Here is a 21,338-nt window from a genome sequence, read left to right as displayed (position 1 = left end):
TTCTCCCATACGAGGTCCCATATAAAATACCATATATTATGTTTTTCTCATCTGCGTGATTATTGATGTTGAAAAACTGATGTTATTGTTGATCAAGTTTTAATTATGGTATTATGTGTGTAAGAAATTAAAAGATTAGCATTGTACTGATCAAATTCCTCAGTAACACCTGCAGATAAAAAATTATTGAATGTTAATGCCAATCAAATAAAGCTAGGTGTCTATATAGAAATGACGGTGATAAATCCAGATACTAGTCATGCATTTCTAGCATTTACACAAGCATTGGTATTTCAAAGTGGAAAAGTTCTAGTATATGCTATTCTCAGTAGTAATGAAGACAATTGAGAATTAGTGCACATTGAACATACATATTGCCATGTTTCACATATATTTTAAAACAGCAACCCCAAAGCCAATTGAAAGAAATGTAGCAATGGATATTCCAAATATGCCCGCAAGAATTCCAGGGACAATTAATGTTTTCCAACCTTTTGTTGTAGCCATTCCACAAGCTGTTGTCGGCCCTCCAACATTTGCATTTGAGGCCAGCAACAATAGCTTTGGATCAAACCCTAGAATTTTTCCAATCCCCAAAATGACAGCCAGATGAACAGCCACCTGTACTAGAGCAAAAAAGAAAATTGCCGGTGCAGTCTTCACAACGTTGGCAATGCTTCCACTTGCCCCTATAACCGCAAAAAATACCTACAGAAATACAATATAGTTTAAAAGGAATTAATCAACTTGATGAAAATCTAAATTTGTAACTGCAATGCTACAATATGCTCAAAAAACGTAAAGAAATGCAATATAGTTTAACAGAATTAATCAATTTGATATAAGTTTGTACTAGCAAGACTACAATAATTTGTCAAGGTATGTCGTAATCAGGACGTAAGAACTCGAAATCAGAATGAAAAATATCCATATAAGAGCTCCTAGATTGGACAGAATTCCTCTGAAAAGAGAGCCAGTGGTATGACGTGGTGTGTAATTTGCTCAAGCTATGCCTGATTCCATTCTTCGCAAAAGACATTTAATTCCTACATTATAGAAAGCCACTGAAATACAACAAAAATTTGGCAGAAATTGAACCTGCGATTGCGTTTTTCGGTCTCTATACGTTTTCCTGGACTTTTGTGGCCCAATTTAACCTTCCACCTTTGCTTCTTGTCTTGTCAACTTTGTCTTCAATTTATTTATATTGAGTACCAGTGTGTAGGTTCTGATCACAGAGGTGATTAATACATGTTTTACAGAATCTTATTGATATACTTTGAACCACTGTTATCAATTAGACTTAAAATCATTCTCCATGGCTCTGAAAATATTGTCCATATCCAATACTCCATTGGCCTTCATAATTAACTTGCAATCAGAGACATTAACTAAAAAATGTAGTTGACAGTAGTCCATGACTCCACACTTTTTATCTTCTTTGGTAGGTTTGCATCTAAAGTTTACACTTGATCACATATCCAAAGTTGACAACATCTCTGCCTAATTCAAAATGACTCCTGAAAACCCAACAAACTATGAAACTCATTTACTTCCATATTTTGAATTTTCTTTTGGGTCACAGCATGAGGTTTATTAAAAAATTGTGATATTGATGGATTATTGTTGACATTGAAGTTTCCCATTTAGGCAACTCAATAATTTAATACATCACGGGACATACTGACTACTCAAATTACCAATCCTCTATAATTTCCAGAGATCCATAGGCTCCTATAAGTTCTAGTGCTTGCTTGCATGTTATTTTGATATGCTATTTTTTGCATCATTTCTGGTAATCTAGAAAATGTGCACAAATGAAAATTAAATTTAAAAAAGGATTAAAACATACATTTCATTTAGAAAGGTAAGAATGAACTGGTATCTTGACATGTCTAGTCATATTGCTAGACACCTATATTAGGAAAAATCAAAAAACACAAGGAGTTAACCATGTTTCACAAAATAAGGCTATCAAATTTGTTTTGATAAAACTTGGGAAGGAACCCAACTAACATCATTAAGCTACAATCATATCACAACTACTTAAACCAACAGTAGCCTTGTACCACCTCTTCTTTGAAGAGTTCTAACCAAAAAGGGATGAAACTTCAAATTACGAATGCATAAACAAAATGCACAAAAATGACACATTCAAAAAAAAAAGCAGCAGTAGCCTTGTACAACCTCTTCTTTGAAGAGTTTCAACCAAAAAGGGATGAAACTTCAAATTACGTATGCATAAACAAAATGCACAAAAATGACACATTCAAAAAAAAAATCATTTCTTCAAAACACTCATATGGAAACTGCTACAAACTGTTCATCAAGCTGCACAAAATTTATCACTATATATAATTATTCTATATTGCATCTAACTTTATACTATTCAGAAAAAATTTAATCTCCAAAAAGCTCATTATCTCTTACAAGAGATGGGTTGGAGGTAAATTCTAAATCATTAAAGTATATCTAAGCTATAAAAAACTGAATTAGCTAAATAAGACTTTCCCAATTTTCCTAAACATGAAATGCAAAATAGAATATCTTGAACCATAACACATTCACACTGCCTGTGTGGAAGTTCCTATCTGAGCTAAGGACTCTGTATTCTTCTTCCTTTCCTATCACCAATCCTGCATAGCTGATATTCAACTGTGTGCATTATTTCTGTCTAGCATTACCTCCTCCATTGATGATGTATTGTCCTCTACGTAAATCCTTCCAGGAAATGAAGAAATATTTTTACTTGTTTTCTCTTTGTTTATTTTTCCTTTGTTAAAGTATTATCAATTTGGTTTCTGATGAATGGGAGTAGTTGTGGTCTTTGTGCTTGCATGCCTACCCATATAACTCCTTATGATCTTTTGTGTCTATTCCTTCTGACTCCACAATGTTCACTTGAAAAAGAGAGCAGTGCTAAAAGCCATTTATTAACCAGGAGCTTTTATAGACAAGAAGGGCCAAGAAGATTATGCTTTCTTTCTATTCAAAAATGTATTAGAATCTACAATCATTCTCAACACAAAACCTTTAGCTCTAAGGCATTTCTCCACAAGGAAGAAATCCCTTATTTGCAAAAAGTTGGGAAAAAGACCAATGAGATTATTCTGTGAGTACTTGTGTACCAAAAAACTCACACTTAACAATTATGTATTAAAACAACAATATTTAACTTCACAAATTAAAAGATCTTCAATTATTAGGAAAAGTCGGTTCTTATAAACCAGTCCTATTACCAAGCATGAATCACAGGTTTGGCCAGAAATTTTACATCAATCTTTATTTTTATATTCGGTTTCATATGTCAAGCATGTATATTGTACAAGATAAACATTGAAAAAATACAATGAAATAAAGATTACCTGCATTATTATTAAAGCAAGTGCTTCTCCAGCAGGTGCAAGAGAACCAATATATGATGGAAATGCTGTTGCCAAAACTACCACCAATGCTGTTATGCAAGTAATGCCCCCACCTTGAAAGCCAACAAGTTTGGCCAAATACATTCCTGCATTGCAAATGAGACACGACAATGCCAGAGCAGTTGCACTTTCCAAAACTGGCAGTCCCTTGCTATCTCCTGCTTTCAATTCCATCTGATTGTCTGTCACATTAAATGAGAACAAATTAATCAAAAAGAAACTGTACAGACCACTTTATGACCTCCAAATCATACAATTTCGTTGTAAATGGAGCAAATTTGAATTACATCCAAGAATGTTTTCAAACGCTCATCCCAAGCATTATACATAATTCCATGTTTTCATATCTAAAACATTCAGGGCAAGGGAATAAACTTGTCTAATTTTATCACCTTCAGTCTTCTATTTACTTAAGCATTTGGCAAGCATTAAAGTACGTTAAGGCATGGTTGCTAGTAATCATGACAAGTATAATTTGTAATTGAGATATTTTATATTTAACAATGTCGATATGACGATATACATGCATGTGTGTGTTTGTGTGAGTGAGATAAAACCTAAGCCTGAAATCCAAAATATTGATTAATGAATGACGAAAGGCAAGCAAAGTAATAATACACGTACATGTTGATATGCATTTCAAATTGTCGAACTTATGTATATAATATGGCCTCCCATCCAGAATATCTCAGCCTCAAATGCTTACTAAAAAAGGTGTTGCAACTTTCTGTTAACTTTTAAGCATTGTGATTATTTCCACTTTCCACAGCATGTTTTTTTATTGGTTAGGATAGCAGTCTTGAAATTTTTTGCATCGCTGAAATTTTAGGTCTTCCTTTTAAGAAAAAGGTTTATGGTGGTAGGATAGCATGATTAGAAATGCATACAACGTTCAAACTAATAAGACCAAGAATAAGACTAACAACATTTGTTAAGAAAACATATTGAACCCAGCTTGCAACTGATAGTCTCTTAGTTTAGCTCAGGTCACCCAATGATAGTTTCAATCACTCCCAAATCTATGTTACAGGGTACTTCTGGTTTATGTGCAGGTCCCAGTCTGGTCCTTCCCAAATACAAGTCCGAATGTGAATTTGTGTGGATGAAAACATGCTCCAGCCCACACCCTGTGGGTTCAGCCTGCCAAACCCAAGAGGAATCAGCAGTGAATTTGTGCTGCCATGGCAGCACCGGGAAGAATCAACTATATTTTTGCATTTTTTATATTTTCTTAAACTTTGTTTTGGTTTATTTTGTCAACTCAATCAACCCTCTAACCCTAGAGGCTAGAATAGATCACTAAAAATGCTAAAAAGGTGAAATGTATCTTATTTGTGCATTTGAGAATGAAAAAACTAAAATACTGCCTCAGTTGCTGAGCTTTCCTGTTTGCTTGTCATTGCTCAAGTAGTATCGAAGGGTAATGGTTACATGCTCTAAGCTGGTTTGTGAACTATTCCTACATGGTTGCAAGTGTTGAGAACTCCTCAAAGACATTGAAGAGGAAGATTTCAAAAAAAAAGGTAGGGTTTTGTTGTTTATTAAATTTTTCTTTCCATTCATTTTTTTTTCGTTTTTCTCATTTTGGTTTGTGACCTTGTATGTTGTTTATAGATTCATAGAATGCCAAGTGCTTCTAGCGCTGGAAACTCCAGTTTCAAAACAGACCCAAACTCTTCATTATGGAAATATATGGAAATGGTGCAAACCAGGTGGTCACCTTTGGATTTGTAGCCATTGCAAAAAGGAATATAAAAGTTGTCATAGTCAAGTGAAGGCACATTTGTGTTTTATCTCTTACAAAGGTATCAAGTTCTGTCCATGCAAGCCAAGAGTTCCTAGGGAGCCTCAAAGTAAAACCCTTCTTGCAAACTCTTGCACTAAAATATATTGAAGAGCGAAAACAAATAGATGAAACAATTGGGAATGCAATTGTTCATCCTTTGGAAAGCTCTAAAAGTTAAAAAGGATTGAGCAAAGAGACACTTCAAAATGGATTTTAATTTATTATTATTTTAATTTAAAAATAGGTTGTTGAGACCCATTTTGCCTCCAACACAATTGTTTTGAGACACCTTGTGAAGGTTAAAGTGGCATTGTCTAAAATTGTAGTATGTGCTCATTGTTACATATGGAGGCAACCTACTAGCACAAATGCAGCTTCCATTAAGAAAATGATACTAGATGACTAATGGCGGGATCGTGTCGAGTACCTATTGACATTTACTATGCCTATAATGAGAATATTCCAATTCCTTGACATGGATAGGCCTTGACTGGGTGAGGTATATGATGACATTGACTCCATGATTGAGGATATGAAAAATTATAAATGAGAAAGAGCAAGATCCTAATAAACATTCTTCAAGGAATTAATAAAAATCATGGTGAAGAGATGGAAGAAAATGAGTACTCCTTTCCATCTCCTTGACTTCGCATTGATCCCCAGGTACTATAGTCGAGCAATCCTTGAAGAGATTAGCAGTAGAGTTGCCCCATAGAGATCTTGAAGTTATGAATACAAAGTAGCCCTTCATAGACTCTTTCCCGATCACATATGACCTTTAGTGAGGTCTGAGTTCATAAGTTTCACAAGCATAGATGATTGTGGTTGACTCTTGCAAACAAGCAAGATTCTAATGCTCATAAATGGTGGTACTTCCATGGAGAAATTTACCAACACCAACAATCCTTTCCCATCAATTTTTTTATCACAAGTTCCTAACTCTTAAGATTCTAATTTCTAAATTATTGGTGATTAATATGAAATGGGCACCCCTGAATGTCCCAAAAAACTAAACCAAATTGCTGAAAGGAATTATGTCAAACAGTTTGCATTCAACCTCTTATTTCTCCGTTTAATGTTTTAAACCCCTTATAACTCCGCAAATCAAAAGTTTATTTGTTTGTTGTGTTTTGTGCATGGAATTGGTGTCATACAACATAAACAAGAAAGAAACTACAATAATATGCAAAGTGGAAATGAACTGCTACCAATAAAATGTTGTTTTCAGAATTCATAAAACCAAATACATGGCAGATTTATCAACTCACTAATTACTTCAGCATTATTGACATAATACTCCAGCCCATGCTTTCGAACTTGCTGCTACAGTGCCGCGTGAATAGTGTTGCGTGAATAGTGCCGCATGAACGGTGCTACTACAGTACTTTGTCCTTTAATCAGTCCACTAACTTCGTAATATTATTCCCTCAAAGCGGCATAAGCGTCGGAAAAGTAGTGAAGAAGATATGAGCAAAATACCAAATCTGCCTGTAGCTGGAAATGCAACTAAACTGCTTGATAATGAAGCCGATAACAAAGAATTCCAAAGGCCAAACCCCAAGTGAATGATGTCTAGAATGTTACAAGAGAGGATAAACGTCCTCAAATGCCAAGAACGGAGCTGCAACTCACACACCAATTTCTTCTCATATTCAACCTGTCTAATGAAGCCACAAATGCTTCCTTTTATTCTATTTCCAAGGGTCCGCTCGACTCATATGGGCAATGTGGGATAAAAGATGTGTAATATATAAAACATATATTAAAATACCCCTTATGTCTCCCTTGGGTACACATCCCCATAAAATAAATATTAAAGTAACACTTTAATATTTTACAATTAAATTAGAGGTTACTTTAATAAAATTTCAGGCATTAAAATGTATTAGCAATCGGACTCCGAATAATGCGAGTGATAGCTCATCGAAAAGCTGTCACCGAGGAGTATCAAATCCAATCACCAAAATTGACCTGCATTTTGTCCTGTTGACTTACTAAAAATAGTAAGTATGCCTGAAACTGAGTAAATCAACTTCGTTTTGGCCCAAACTGGAAATGACTAGGCCAAAACACTCTAGGATCCCATTAAACCCTTCGTTAGCCCTCGGGACCATGTAAAACAAGGCTAACACACACACACTTGGTCAACTGCTAAAATGGGAACATTACATAATATTGAATTTATATTTAAAAATTTGAGTCAAAAATCTTAATTCTAATCTCAAAATTGAAAATTTTGATAAGTTGCTAGTTCGTCATCATTTGTAAGGAGTTGGAGCACATACTCATTTATCCACTCAATAAAATACAATAGACCACTCCAAAAGGTCAAAGGCTTCGTCTATGTGTATTGAAATTATAGGCTCCTAAAATACAAAGAAAACACCTACAAAAAAGAGGAAGCAAAGGGATGTTGAACCAAAGCATATGGAGTTAAATGATTCAATTGTCCATGTTTGTGCACTTAGAGTTGATGATGATCATGAGCTACCTATTGATCATAAGGCTGATCCTGAGAGTGAGACTGCTAGTACCGATGGCAGTTGCACTATTTATGCTTATAATCTTCCATGACTGGAGGATGAAATGTTTGATGACTTTTGACGATATTTGATCAACGATGGCTAACTGATAAAGTTGATATTTTTGTTTTTGAATGGAAACATTGATATGGTGTAGTTTGGCACTTTTTTATGTTATTTTACTATTAGCATAGTGGTGTATTATGACATTGTTCGCTTCTGCATATACATATATGTTTCTTATGTTTTATATGATTTTGTGCAAATGAACCCAAACCCAACATAAAAATGTTTTGATCGAACCCGCAAACCCAAATCCAAATCCGAACTAGGACTAGCAACTTAGTCTCAAGCAGTGTTACGAGACTCAGACTTGCCTTTGACTTAGAAAGTCAAAATTGGACTTGGACTCGGCCTCGGGGACCGGAATCGGCAAGGACTCAAAAATTTGAAAAACCCATGAAATTCAAAGATTTTTAAGGATTTTAAGATTTTTTTTAATGCATCTTTTAGTCAATTAACATGAAACATCAAATACACAATAATTGAGATAAATAGAAGCTACTTAATACACATACACAATTTTGCATAGATCACGTCAGTATAAAAGCGAATTTCTGAAGGAAAAAATCTAAATAACACAATATAATATTATAAAGTAATAAACATAGTGTAACTGTAGTGTTAAATGTCTACAATATTTATGTTAAGTTAGATGCAATTCAAATAGAAAGAATACATTTTGGAATTTTAACTACAGCAATTAACACCAATACATAGAAATTTTCAAACTTTATTTACTTGCAAATAATAGAAAATACTAGCATAGCAGGTCTTGCACAATTCTGGGTCTGTTGTACAGCAATAACTAGATGCAATAATTCAGATCCGATAAATGAGACAATACTTGTCACTATTCACTTAATTTAGACTTGTTTCTTTTGAAACCCTATTATCTTCTTATCATTCTTATAAACAAATTAAAATAGATATGCAAGATTAACTTCCAAAGTTATACTTGGATCTACATTAAGTTTCTAGTGAGAATCTTGAAAATTCCAAGTTGTGTTTTTTAAGCATGAAATTTATTTTAATTTTTTATTAGATGCGAAAATTTTGGCTTCTTGTCTATGTCAAAGTTCGGTTTACCAGCAAATGCCCCCTGTTGAACAGATCACTTAAACCATTTAGCTCTCCAACATGGTCACGACCTAACTAGAAAAGAACCTTGGAGCATAATTTCTTTCTTTTCAAGAGAAGTGATCTGTCATTTTCTTACAGTTGAGATTGCTAAAACCACCATCAACGGAACTAGTTGTTCCTCTAACTTGATCCTGGTTCGAGCTAGATATCTGATTTACCATAACATAGCTGATTTTGCCCCAAAATTCACCAAATTGAATGTGGAGATATCTGTTTGGGTCTTCAACAAGATGAGGTCTTCACTTGACCGAATTCATTCTAAAATTCCTACAAAAGAAAACTAGCAAATACCAACTAAAACACAACCGAAACTGAATTGAATCTAAAAGAAAACCTGAAACATTTTTGGTTGATAGTGACGCTATTACAAAGTAACTGTTTGCTACATAGGGTAAAAAGCTTAACACATGTATAACACGATTCAATTCAGAACAGGTACTTTATTCATGTATGCACTTGCAGATTACAATCCGATTACAATGACTACAATGATCTATCGATGATTACCACCATCAGACGTGTACATATACCTTTCCGAAGGGGTGACTCAAGCATCACGCGCCCGTTCAAATACTACTCTACCCGTTGGCTACACTATACATTTTACCGACAACATCATTCCCCCCAAAAGAAAAGTTGTCTCCGGACGACAATACAACAAAATTCATAACAAAATTTTACTAACAAAATGCATCAATGCATAAGTACTAGACAGAGGGATGCGTCCCTAGCGTAGTGGTCGTCCGCGTTCGCAACTCGTTCACCTCTGCCCTTAGCTTGTAGACCTGTTCTTTCTTGATCTTCAGCTCTGCTTCTACTTCCAACTAGAACTCTAGGGCTAACTGCATCATCTCTCCGACCTCTCCCAATTCCTTCTCCTTCTCCACTGCCTTCTTTTCTTTTTTTGTCGTCAACTGTTCATTTGCTGCTGCTAACTGTTCTTTTGCTGCTAACAGGGCTATCCTCTCGGATTGCCAGGCTGCCCTCTCTGATTCCCAAGCTGCCCTCTCCGAAGCAAACCTGGCAGCTGACTCCTCCCGAGCTCTCTCAGCTGCTAGCTGGTCCGCCTGACTCTTCTAAAGGGTGTAGTATATCTCCTTGTGTAACCTCGCAATCTCCTAAATCAGTATCTCAATCTGACCCTCCATCTCAGGTTCCCTCATCATGGACCAATCCTGTCGCATCTTTGTGGTCTCCACATCGAGCCATCCCCTCTCCTCAAAACAAACCGTAAAGGCAGCTGGACATCGCGTCCGTATGAAGGATATGACTCTCTCCAACTCCTTCCCTACTGACTCCAATGCCTGCGTCTTTGCCGAAGCCAAAACCTCATGAGCCCGAGATGCTAGAGCTGCGACATCATCAAGAAAAATTGCCTCCGTCATCATTGTCTCCTGCGCTAGTGGGTGTTCCTACTGTATACCCATAGCCTTCTCCACTGCATCCGCCATATGCTCAACAGCGCTATGTAGTACTCCTTCACTCTGTGCCTGCGTGTCCTGAAATGGAGTCTCCGAAATTGCTTCCCGCGTGGGTGTCAGCAAGTATGTCACTCGAGGTGTCAGAGTTCGATGGAACTTCGTACTCAGAAAAGCACTCACCCTCTGGGTTCTATCCTCTCTCTCACTGTCTTGCTCAGGTGATGTCAACAGTGCCGTGTCTACTATGACCACTGCATCAGATCCTACTATATCCAGTCGGACACCTGATGCCCCCAACTCCTCTCCTGCAGGTACCTCCAACACACCTGTCTCTGTGTCTATCTCCATCTCCATGTTCGGTACCAAAGTCTCTCCTGTATCTGGTAGTCTCACGAGCCGGCTCCATTGGTGCCTTCGGAGCTACTATCTCCGTCGGTGTTGGATGTGACTCCGCTACAGCTCGTGTCTCTATGGTGGGTTGCGTCGTAGCTGGAACTGGCATCAGCATTCAGAATATTCACAGGGAAATATTTGTTTGTTATTAACAGTGATCAAGAGATCAATTTATACAAGAGATTGAATGATGTTTCCTTAAGAAACAATCGTAAAGAATAGAAACATTCTATTCTAGAAACAAAAAACTAAATATTAGAAACATTCTAATATTTGCAAGAGATCACAATAGATAACCATTAGATACTATACAAAGATAATAGAAACTATCTATTATCATAATACCATCCCTTAATGGTTAATCTATCCAGGGCACGAAACTGTCAAAAAGTGTAAAAGGCATGTTCTATCTGCTCAAGGTGCTCTGCATTGTTCGTTGTGGGCTGTGGACTAGATTGCTTAGATAGGGCAGCTAAGCGCTTCTGACATTCAACCTTCATGTGCCCAAACTTGTGGCAATATTACATTGAATGTTTTTGTTAAATTTTTCAAGAGGATCTACTACAAATGTATTTAGCACTGGCGTGATAATTGGTATGTGTTTCCCAAAGGTAGCTTTCCTCAATTAAATAAGAGTAAGACATGAATAGACAAGGGAAAAGTCTATTTGTTAATTAATAATTAATATTATAATAACTAAAACCATTGTTATTTATTATTATATTAATTTATAATTAATATATAACCAAAGTTATATATATTATTGTTATATTAATTTATTTCATATTATAATAAACACATATATAACTATATCTCATAGGTTTATCCAACTGAAGCTATCACATTATCACTCCCTCTTAGCTAGGGAGGATAAACATAAGATCATATATCACCACAATATAAAAATATCTTTGATCAGAAGATATTCAATATTTTGATATCACGAGTCTTGGTCTTCCAGAATATCGACATTAGATATCCACCAAGTACTAAAGAAAGTTTGATATCACATCTGATATCAAGAGTATTGGCCTCCCAAAATATCAATGATATTCACCAAATACTCAATAAGGTTTGATATCACATTGATATCAATAGTATTGGCCTCCTAGAATATCAATGATATTCACCAAATACTCAATAAGGTTTGATATCAAGAGTATTGGCCTCCCAGAATATCAATGATATTCACCAAATACTCAATAAGGTTTGATATCACATTTGATATCAAAAGTATTAGCCTCCCAGAATATCAACAATATTCACCAAGTACTCTTTGAGTAATGGCCTCCCATAATGTTGAGATGCAAGACATTCACCATATACTCAATCGTTTGATCTCATAATACAAGTTATTATAAGATCGTCACCTTACAACAACTTCTCCAAATACAAGTGATGGTCATTTGGAAGTCGTCACTTCCTCATGATATACACATGGGGTAGGCCCATTAAAATCACATGGTCACGATATATAAATCTAGGTCCTCTTGACTATGGCAATTTATTGATCACTAGAGAATCCATCTCATCATGGTTTACTCCCTCTTAATCAATAACACCGAGATCACTGAAGATTAATAACATCCTCAATATTCTCCCTCTCTTTCAAGGTTGCCTCTAATAACATGTCAGGCTCCCTTTGAATCTCAATCTTCCTTTTCTTGCAATAACATTCTCGGAGGAAAAAAAAACAAGGAACATAAATCTTATAATATAAATAAGAATAATTTGTATAATATAAGGTCATTCTAATTCAATATAGATAAATATCTAATTAAAAAATATACTTTAATCTATACTCACTTCTATCTATAAGAGGTTATATTACTATCTTGATATACATCAACTAGTTCTTTTACATTTCATAATGTAAAATTATTAAATTAAAAGATGTTACACATAGATATATTTCATATATTCATGCTATTTCCATTTACATACAAAACAATAATATATTATACTTACCTTTAGAATCGCTACCCAGTACTTCTATTACCTTAGTACTTTACTGAATGTATGCCCTTATGTTGCACAGTCACAAATCCCACATCATCCAATAATGATCTTTGATCCTTATCACCATTGACATTCTTGCAGATCATATTGCTTACATACCAATGTGATATCTAGTATAATCTCATCATTGCATTCTTGCAGGTGGTCGCAAAGATTACCACATTTTGATTGCATACATATCAAGGGGACAACTCTACAATAAGAAGGTGATGATATTATTGCTATCTATGGCACATAAAATGCATCGATGTTCTATTTATATCAGTGTCTACACTCTTGAGGTGGCATTATGTTACTACAATTTCAGATCAACTTTATGAGATTGTGGTACTATTCACTAAAGATCAGCATATGCTGGCATTCAACATCTTTAAAATAACCCCAACCCATACATGCCCGAGTATTCAATGATACATGTGTTGATCAAGTCAGTTTGGAACTGTTGTGATATTAAATACGTGGCTTCGGTGATCTTCATACCCAACAATTAAGTGGTGCATCTCTACATCATTGTGAACAGGCGGTCATAAAACTAGTGAATGTATGAAGGATCACAAGAAAATCTTTGTAATGTATCATACCAATGTTGCCTAATGATATATTGTTATATAGTTCGGGTGACCATACAACACCATCAAGTAACTACCATTCAAGATCAACATACAGATTTCCAACAGTTTAGATTCTCATGAGAATGATATATAGTGAATAGTTTGTTTGAAGCCATCCCCCCTTGTTTCAACTCATGGACTGCACCATCATTTGTATTTAGAAACATATTCAGATACAAATTCCATCTGAGGCATAACCATATCTTCAGATCAGATACATAATTCATATCCTTTTGTGATTGTGTAATGGCAAGTTCACATAATTAGAACCACTGTACTGCCTCCAAAACTGCAGTGATGGAGGCTCATCTTGTCTACCAATTTAGAACCAGAATTACCAGTACTCTGCAATAAATACAACAGTGAAGTGATACATTTCTCTACATGCCAAGTCTAACACATCCTAAAAGGTTCTTGATCGATAAACATCTTATTCTCATCCACAAACCACTAGCTTGACATTGATGATATCAAACTTAGATTATCCAAAACAAGTGAAATCTTCACAACTTAAATTATATATAATTTATTCGAGGATTGAAACGTGCTCGGATACCATGTTAAATTTTTCAAGAGGATCTACTGCAAATGTATTTAGCACTACCGTGATAATTGGTATGTGTTTCCCAAAGGCAGCTTTCCTCAATTAAATAAGAGTAAGACATGAATAGACAAGGAACATGTCTATTTGTTAATTAATAATTAATATTATAATAACTAAAACCATTGTTATTTATTATTATATTAATTTATAATTAATATATAACCATAGTTATATATATTATTGTTATATTAATTTATCTCATATAATAATAAACACATATATAACTATATCTCATAGGTTTATCCAACTGAAGCTATCACACATTAACAGTTTTTCTTTCGGAAGCCTTCTAAATCTGGAGCAGAGGATGTCTGTTGAAAAGACTATTGCTCCAAAACTTTGCAAATGAGCATAATGCTCCAAAACAAAAAAGCCATGATTTTTGAGGTGAAAAATCAATCAAAACCCAACATGATTTTTGTGGTCAAAAATCAATCAAAACCCAACATGATTTTTGAGGTGAAGAAACAATCAAAACCCAATATGATTTTTGAGGTGAAAAAAAATCAAAACCCAACATAATTTTTGAGGTGAAAAATCAATCAAAACCCAACATGCTTTTTGTTGTGAAAAATCAATCAAAACCCAACATGCTTTTTGTTGTGAAAAATCAATCAAAACCCAACATTACAAAGCTTCATTTTTATTTTTATTTGTTATAGCAAAAACGGTAAAATCCAACAGATAATTTTTGAGGAAAAAATTACAAACCCGCAAAGGAATCCCACACAATTTTGCGAATTGCAGAATCAAAAATTTTTAAGGGAAAACTTTGAAAGAAAAAAATTAGAGAGAAAAAATATGAAAACCCATCAAAATAAAAATGAGGAAAAAAATAATGAAAACCCACTAGAATTTTTAAAGGAGGCAAAACACGAAACTTTGCATGGTAAAGCAGCACATGCAAGTACAAGCAACAAACATACAAGTCCATGCAACCCTCAAAACATAAAGACCCAAAAAAATTGAAAGGTGACCCAGAAGAGAGCTCGAAAAACCCAAAAAAAAAAATGTTGTCAGTTTCTGGATTCGCTAGCTAAAAAATTGAGGCACAAAAATCGAAGCACCCAGGAAAATATGATAACCCAATTGAGCTCTCGAAAAACCAAGAATTTGCAATCAAAAAAATTTCGAACCTGAAATTTAGGGTTTTGAACAAAAATGGCCCTACTACAAAAAAACCACAACAAATGCCAAAAATGTGCAGAAAAAATAGACACATCTAGGCAGAAATGGGTTGCAGAACCAGAAGTTGGCGGATTCAGATCTCTTAGAACAAAAACCCTAGTCAGATTATAGAGAGAGTTAGAAGAAAATATGCATGTAAATAATTTTTAAAATAAAAGGCAGATAATTTCAACCAAGAAATTATAATTATTCTCGAAAAAAATTAGAGTATTGGCTTTGATACCATATTACGAAGTAATTGGAAAATATTTGTTTGTTACTAACAGTGATCAAGAGATCAATTTATACAAGAGACTGAACAATGTTTCCTTAAGAAACAATTGTAAAGAATAGAAGCATTTCATTCTTGAAATAGAAAACTAAATATTAGAAACATTCTAATATTTACAGAAGATTACAATAGATAACCATTAGATACTAAATAGAGATAATAGAAACTATCTATTATCGTAATAGACACAAGGTCACCTATGGACTTGAAAGATCCTGCATCAATTTTTCATACAAATGAACAATAACAAAATCTAGTACTAGCTATCAATATCAAACCTCCATATTATCACAATTATAATATTTCAACTACTAACCATGTTAAGAAATGGCATGTGATGCCGAAATATTATCTTTGATGTCAAAAGTCTGCTGTAGAAAATTAAGCCTTTTGTAGCAAGGTCTTTTGTAGAAAATTAAAGGATAAATAATATTTTATTTATTTACGCTGGCCAACCTCCTTCAATTTTTGTAACTTTTAAATTGTTAATTTCATGGGGCCCACCTCTCGTAATTTTGGCGCCGAAATCTAAAAGGCTGTTACAAATAAAATGAAATTTATCCCATGTCTTAAGTTTTAAACAATAAAAAAATTATTAATTAATTTATCTGCTTGGGCCAACCTAATAAGGAGATGCAGCCCTTCATTGAAACACAGACAGCAAGGATTATTAATTTATTTGTGTGCAAGAAGAATCCCTAGCGATCAAGGAAAAGAACAAGAGCATAATAAAACAAATAAATCTTATATTTCATGCAATGATATAGTGAAGAGATTTATTGCAATATGTAAATAAACATAATAATCAAGAGACAATGAACTTATCTCATTATTCAAGAACAATCAAGACAAGCTTTCAACTCTGGTAGAGAATGACATCATTTTCGTAATCAAAGTCCCTAAGACCTCCCATGAAACTCAGGAACGCATGTATTGTATAGTCAGTTGCTACAATATTTATCTTCCTTCATTAATTTATCTAGATACGTGTAAGCTTTCCAACCAAATTGATAATTTGTAAAAGTGTCCTTTCGTAATTTTCACATGGTTCTAGTAATCAATGATATCGCATATCGTTATCTCTAATGATTCTATGATTTGATTTAATTGCCACACTCAGTATTGAGTGATGTTGTGTTTGTAAGAGTTATAATGAAGGGTGGCTCTCGTAAGGAATAGTTCACGATCTCTCATCAATAATAACCATCTTGTGCTTCTCAATATTAAAGATGGTATTCTGATAGCACTATGGATTCGATGCATATACTCCGACACAAAATATGAATGTTGATATGCTGTGCTTTCCCAAGCTTGTGATTGCAGTTGTTAAACTCCAATGTATAATATTGCCCACAACTAGGAATATATTGCAAATGTAGGACTAAGAGTGCAATCAAACCACCTTCATGAAAGGTCTATCTCCCAACTCAGTTGTCAATGCAGCTTTACTGACGACTTTCTCGTGATCTTCATCTAGCAACAAGCTGCAAGGGAAACATGCGGGCATTGGAAGATATGATGCCTCCACTCTGGTCTGGAAGATAGAAGATCCCTCACATGGTAATCTGCAGAACACAGTCGACCCCTGCAGGTAACATTCATTTTCCGCACAACTCTCACCATAACAGAGGCTCCATATGCAGAGGCTGCCAGATACAGATCTTCCAACACTATTTCATAGACCTAGAACTCTTCATTACCACTATGTGCCTATCTCATCAAGTTCTGACATCTTTATTTGTGTTCAACGAACACTGGCGTAACTCCAAGCCGCAACATACACGACAACCTCGACAGATCAAACAGAAGACTCATGTTCCAAAGGAGAGTTGTCAGCTCACATATCAGATTGTTGAGATCGCACATTTTACATATCTTATGCAAATGATAAAAATCTAGAGATTACAACAATCAAGTCACCTTCAGTGACATCCTTGACATACAATAGCAAAAACCAGTGGTCAGTGATCCATTTCATATCATTGGCAACCATTCTCATAACAGTGATTTTATAAACATTGGGTACCTAGGCAAACTGCATAGACGTATGTGGTTGTCATTATTGACAACACATTCGTTCTCAGTCTTTTGAACTTAGACAACAATCTCCTAGATAATTGGCAACTGAACAATGACAGCTCCGTATATACAGTTTAATTGAACTTAGTAGCAACACCACAGTAACTTCAGATCGAACACATTATTTAGCACAGAGATTGTATGGTGCAATTTTATTTCAGAACTTTATCTGTGCATCACAACACAGATATTATATAATAATAACTTTAATATATTATATTATCAAGGTATGATAATACAATAATAATGTCTATGTTAAATTTCTCTGTGTCTAGAATCTAGATTCATTTATTCTCTAGGCATCTCAAGTAGCATAAACATCACCGAAAATAAACATCACTCGATATAAGAATATGTTACACAAATTCAAATGTAAACACCTCCAAGTCTCTGTAGAATATTCGAACTTATGTCATGATTTTCAGAATGAATTCCATGCATATGAAAGGATCATGCAAAATATTTCCCTTCAATATTAGGTCTTGATTTATTTTCATTTGTTATTTTTGGCAAAAAAAAATATTCATGACAACTGATGAAAATTTATAGGCCCAATAAAATATGTATTTTACCCATACTTTTCAAAGTCTGCAATTAATCTATTCAATTTACATCAGAATGGGACCCTCTATAGAAAGAGGAGTCCACGATATTGAAGTTTTTGCGGCAATCTAAAAAATATGGTGTTCACGACAGAGGTGACTTCATTTCCTTCAAATATCACAACCATCCATATGATCATGTTGCTTGATAATCTTCTTCCATAAATTCGTTGATAACTCAAGCTTTCCATAAGGTCGCACTCTCAAAAATAAATCTCCATAAAAAAAAATATGTATATCTTATGTAGTCATGAACAGTCACAGCCCTTTGAAAAATTTGCCCCACCAAATTGTTTGAAGGATATATAGGTCAACTTTATTGTGGTGAGTAACGAATATACCTGCATTTATCTTATCTCTGCTTTCTTCGTCACAAGAAGCATTCTTTTGCTTCTTCTCAGTGCAAATCCCTTTGCTCCACGCTTATCCAGAATCCCTAAGAGTTTCTAGCGTACCCTTTTCCCCCGTTCTCCCCTGCCCCCTGCCCTCCATCCTTGACTCTCACTCTTCGACTTCCCACACCATTTTGTTGTATGACATCCCAGGTCAGCCTTCCCTTCACTCCATTCCACCTCCTTACTGTCATCTATTCACTTCCTCCAGTATCCTTGAGGCCATTAGATCTATGAAATGTAGTAGAGTTGCGGATGAGGATGGTTTCCAAGCAGAACTTTTCAAACTTGGTGCTTCTTTTCTTAGTTCATATCTTCCTACACTCTTTAATAGAGTGGTTTGCACTGGGTTTCCTGAGACCTGGTTGCGACACGTGATTTATCCTATTCATAAGTCTAGACCGGCTTCAGACCCCAGAAACTACAGGACTATCATGATTGGACATACATTTGCAAACTTTATGCCACAGCTCTGAATACCATGTTATCTAGAGAGCTGGATAGGAAAGATTGTAGGGCTAAAGGACAGGCTGGTTTTTGTGCTGACTATCAGACTATGAATCATATCTTCATGATGAGGGTTATTATTGAGGAGGCTAGGCATCACTCTGAGAAAGTCTACTGTTGTTTTGTTGATTTCCGTAAGGCTTTTGATTATGTTACTAGCATGGCCTTATTTCAAAGACTTAGGGAGATTGGGATCTCAGATATGTTATTGACTGCTATTATGAGACTGTATGAGAAGGTGACTAGTTGACTCAGGATTCTGGAGGGTTTCATAGATCCAATTCAGAGTACTATTGGGGTGAAGCAAGGCTGTCCTCTTTCTCCTACTTTGTTTGGTTTGTATATTGATGAGCTTGAGGATTTTCTTGTGAACTCCTCGCAATCTGGTGATGAGAATCATTTACATCAGGTTTTGATCTCCATTCTCCTTTTTGCTGATGATGTGGTTCTCCTAGCCTCCTCTCCTGATAGCTTACAGAGACATCTTAATGGTTCGGCTTCCTTTTGTGATCAGTGTCAACTCGTGGCCAATCTAGCTAAGACTCGGATTATGATCTTTAACTACTTAAAGACCTCTCATCTTCATTTCTTTTTCCAGGGACAGGAAATTCAAACCACTTCTTCATATATGTATCTTGTAGTTAAGTTTTCGAGACCCCGCTTCAGTTTGAGACCGGCTATTCAATCCAAAATCAGTAAGGGAATGGGGTCTCTAGCCATGATTGAGCGATAGTGCTTCAGACATCATTTTCAAAACATTTCGTCCAAGTTGTCCCTCTTAGACTCCTTGGTTAGACCGACCATTCTTTATGGTTCAATAGTTTGGGGACCTTCTCTTCTTGCTTCGGATTGGGCATCTATTGAACATGTTCAGATGTTTTTATGGTGCATCATTAGATGTCATAAATTCACCCCTCACAATATTGTCCTAGCTGAGTTTGGTGCTCATCCTTTCAAACTTGCGACCATTTTTTACTTGATCTGGTTTCTTCATCAGCTTCGTGGTTTCATGGGTTTTGATGTTGACCATCATAGATACTCTCATCTGGCATATTGTTCTTCGGTTCAGATTACAGGATCCGATACTAGCACTAAATCTTGTTGTTGGTATGCTCTAGCCAACTCTTTGTTGGGTTCAATCGGGATTGATATTGATCGTCTTCCTCTATAACAATTCTCATTGGATGCTCCTACTCATCTCCTCCCCTCTCGGTAGGTGTTGAAGGAGTATATTAGACAAGGTATTTACAAGCAGTATATTATCACTACTTGGTGTAATCCTCCTAGTGGATTACGCCCTAAGATGGCATTTTATGTAAAGCATTTTCTTGAGATTCAAAATGGTATTATTGTGCGTCTTGGGTATCTCTCTCGGCATTGGTGTCATGCTCTTCGATTCTCCTTGGGCTCCTTCAAAGTTGGTTCTTATCATCTTCGGGTCCAGACTAATCACCATTTGGACAGAGAGGATCGTGTTTGTAGATTGTGTACATTGGTTGAGGCTGAGATAGAGACTCATTTCTTATTTCGTTGCCCTATCTACTATGAGATTAGGGGGAGATACTATTGTCTTTTCAGAGATTGTTTCTCTCTCTCTAAGTTCTTCAACTATGAGGATCAGCGGTGTCTTGCACTTTATCTTCGAGAGGCCACCCAGCTCCGTGAGCATACCCTTCAGTCAGCCACATCGCAGAACCACAACTCAGATTAGCTCATCACCACCTTTCTCTTCCCCTTATCTCAGTCACGGGGCGTGAAAAGGCCTTCCAGCATTACTCCTTCCAGATCGGTTAAACACTGCACCGGTCTTTCTAGACAGCGACACTCCTCCAGCGGATCTCGGCAACGATCCCTCACGTTGTATCGTCCATAGTTATATCCTTCTGTGACTGATTACTTTGTACCCAGGAAGGATTCTTAGTCCTTACCTAGTGTTTGGTCCTATTTCTTGTTTTGTTGCTTCTTTTCTATAATCATTTGGTGATGCTACTGCTGCCAGCTCTTCTATTTGTATGCTCAGTCCCATAAACCTGTTTGATTTTTTGTTGGACATTAATATTATCTTATCTTATCTTATCTAAAGTGCAAATATAAATAATTATCTTATTCACACCATCAAAATAAAAAATCTCACAGGCCTGAGAGATGAGCCTACTCTGATACCATGTTAGAGTTAAAGGATTGCTGCACATGAAATAATATTGCTTATGATTTCTATATATTTCAAATACAGCAATCTCTCTCCCTTTATATTAAGAATAAGCTTATAAAGAGACATGCCCCTTCAAGGGACATGTCTATTCATTAATTATATA

The 21,338-nt window shown here is 35.5% G+C and overlaps 1 protein-coding gene across 2 annotated transcripts in view; it reads right to left on the bottom strand.

Annotated features, from left to right (window-relative positions):
- Positions 1 to 205: 205 nt before the first annotated feature.
- The window catches only part of LOC149576058 (uncharacterized), a 156,032-nt gene continuing 134,899 nt past the window's right edge, over positions 206 to 21,338 (bottom strand). For both annotated transcript variants that reach the window (XM_089816191.1, XM_089816193.1), the window contains 2 exons: positions 3,366 to 3,607; positions 206 to 708 (listed from right to left, as the gene is read on the bottom strand). In XM_089816191.1, the coding sequence (XP_089672317.1) occupies positions 385 to 708; positions 3,366 to 3,607 (566 nt within the window). In that variant the 3' untranslated portion in view covers positions 206 to 384. The remainder of the gene's footprint in view (positions 709 to 3,365; positions 3,608 to 21,338) is intronic.

This window comes from Cupressus sempervirens, chromosome 1 (genome assembly GCF_028749045.1).
Source record: "Cupressus sempervirens isolate cs-2001-9-10 chromosome 1, ASM2874904v1, whole genome shotgun sequence".
NCBI lineage: Eukaryota > Viridiplantae > Streptophyta > Pinopsida > Cupressales > Cupressaceae > Cupressus > Cupressus sempervirens.
This window is presented reverse-complemented; position numbering and strand designations above follow the sequence as displayed.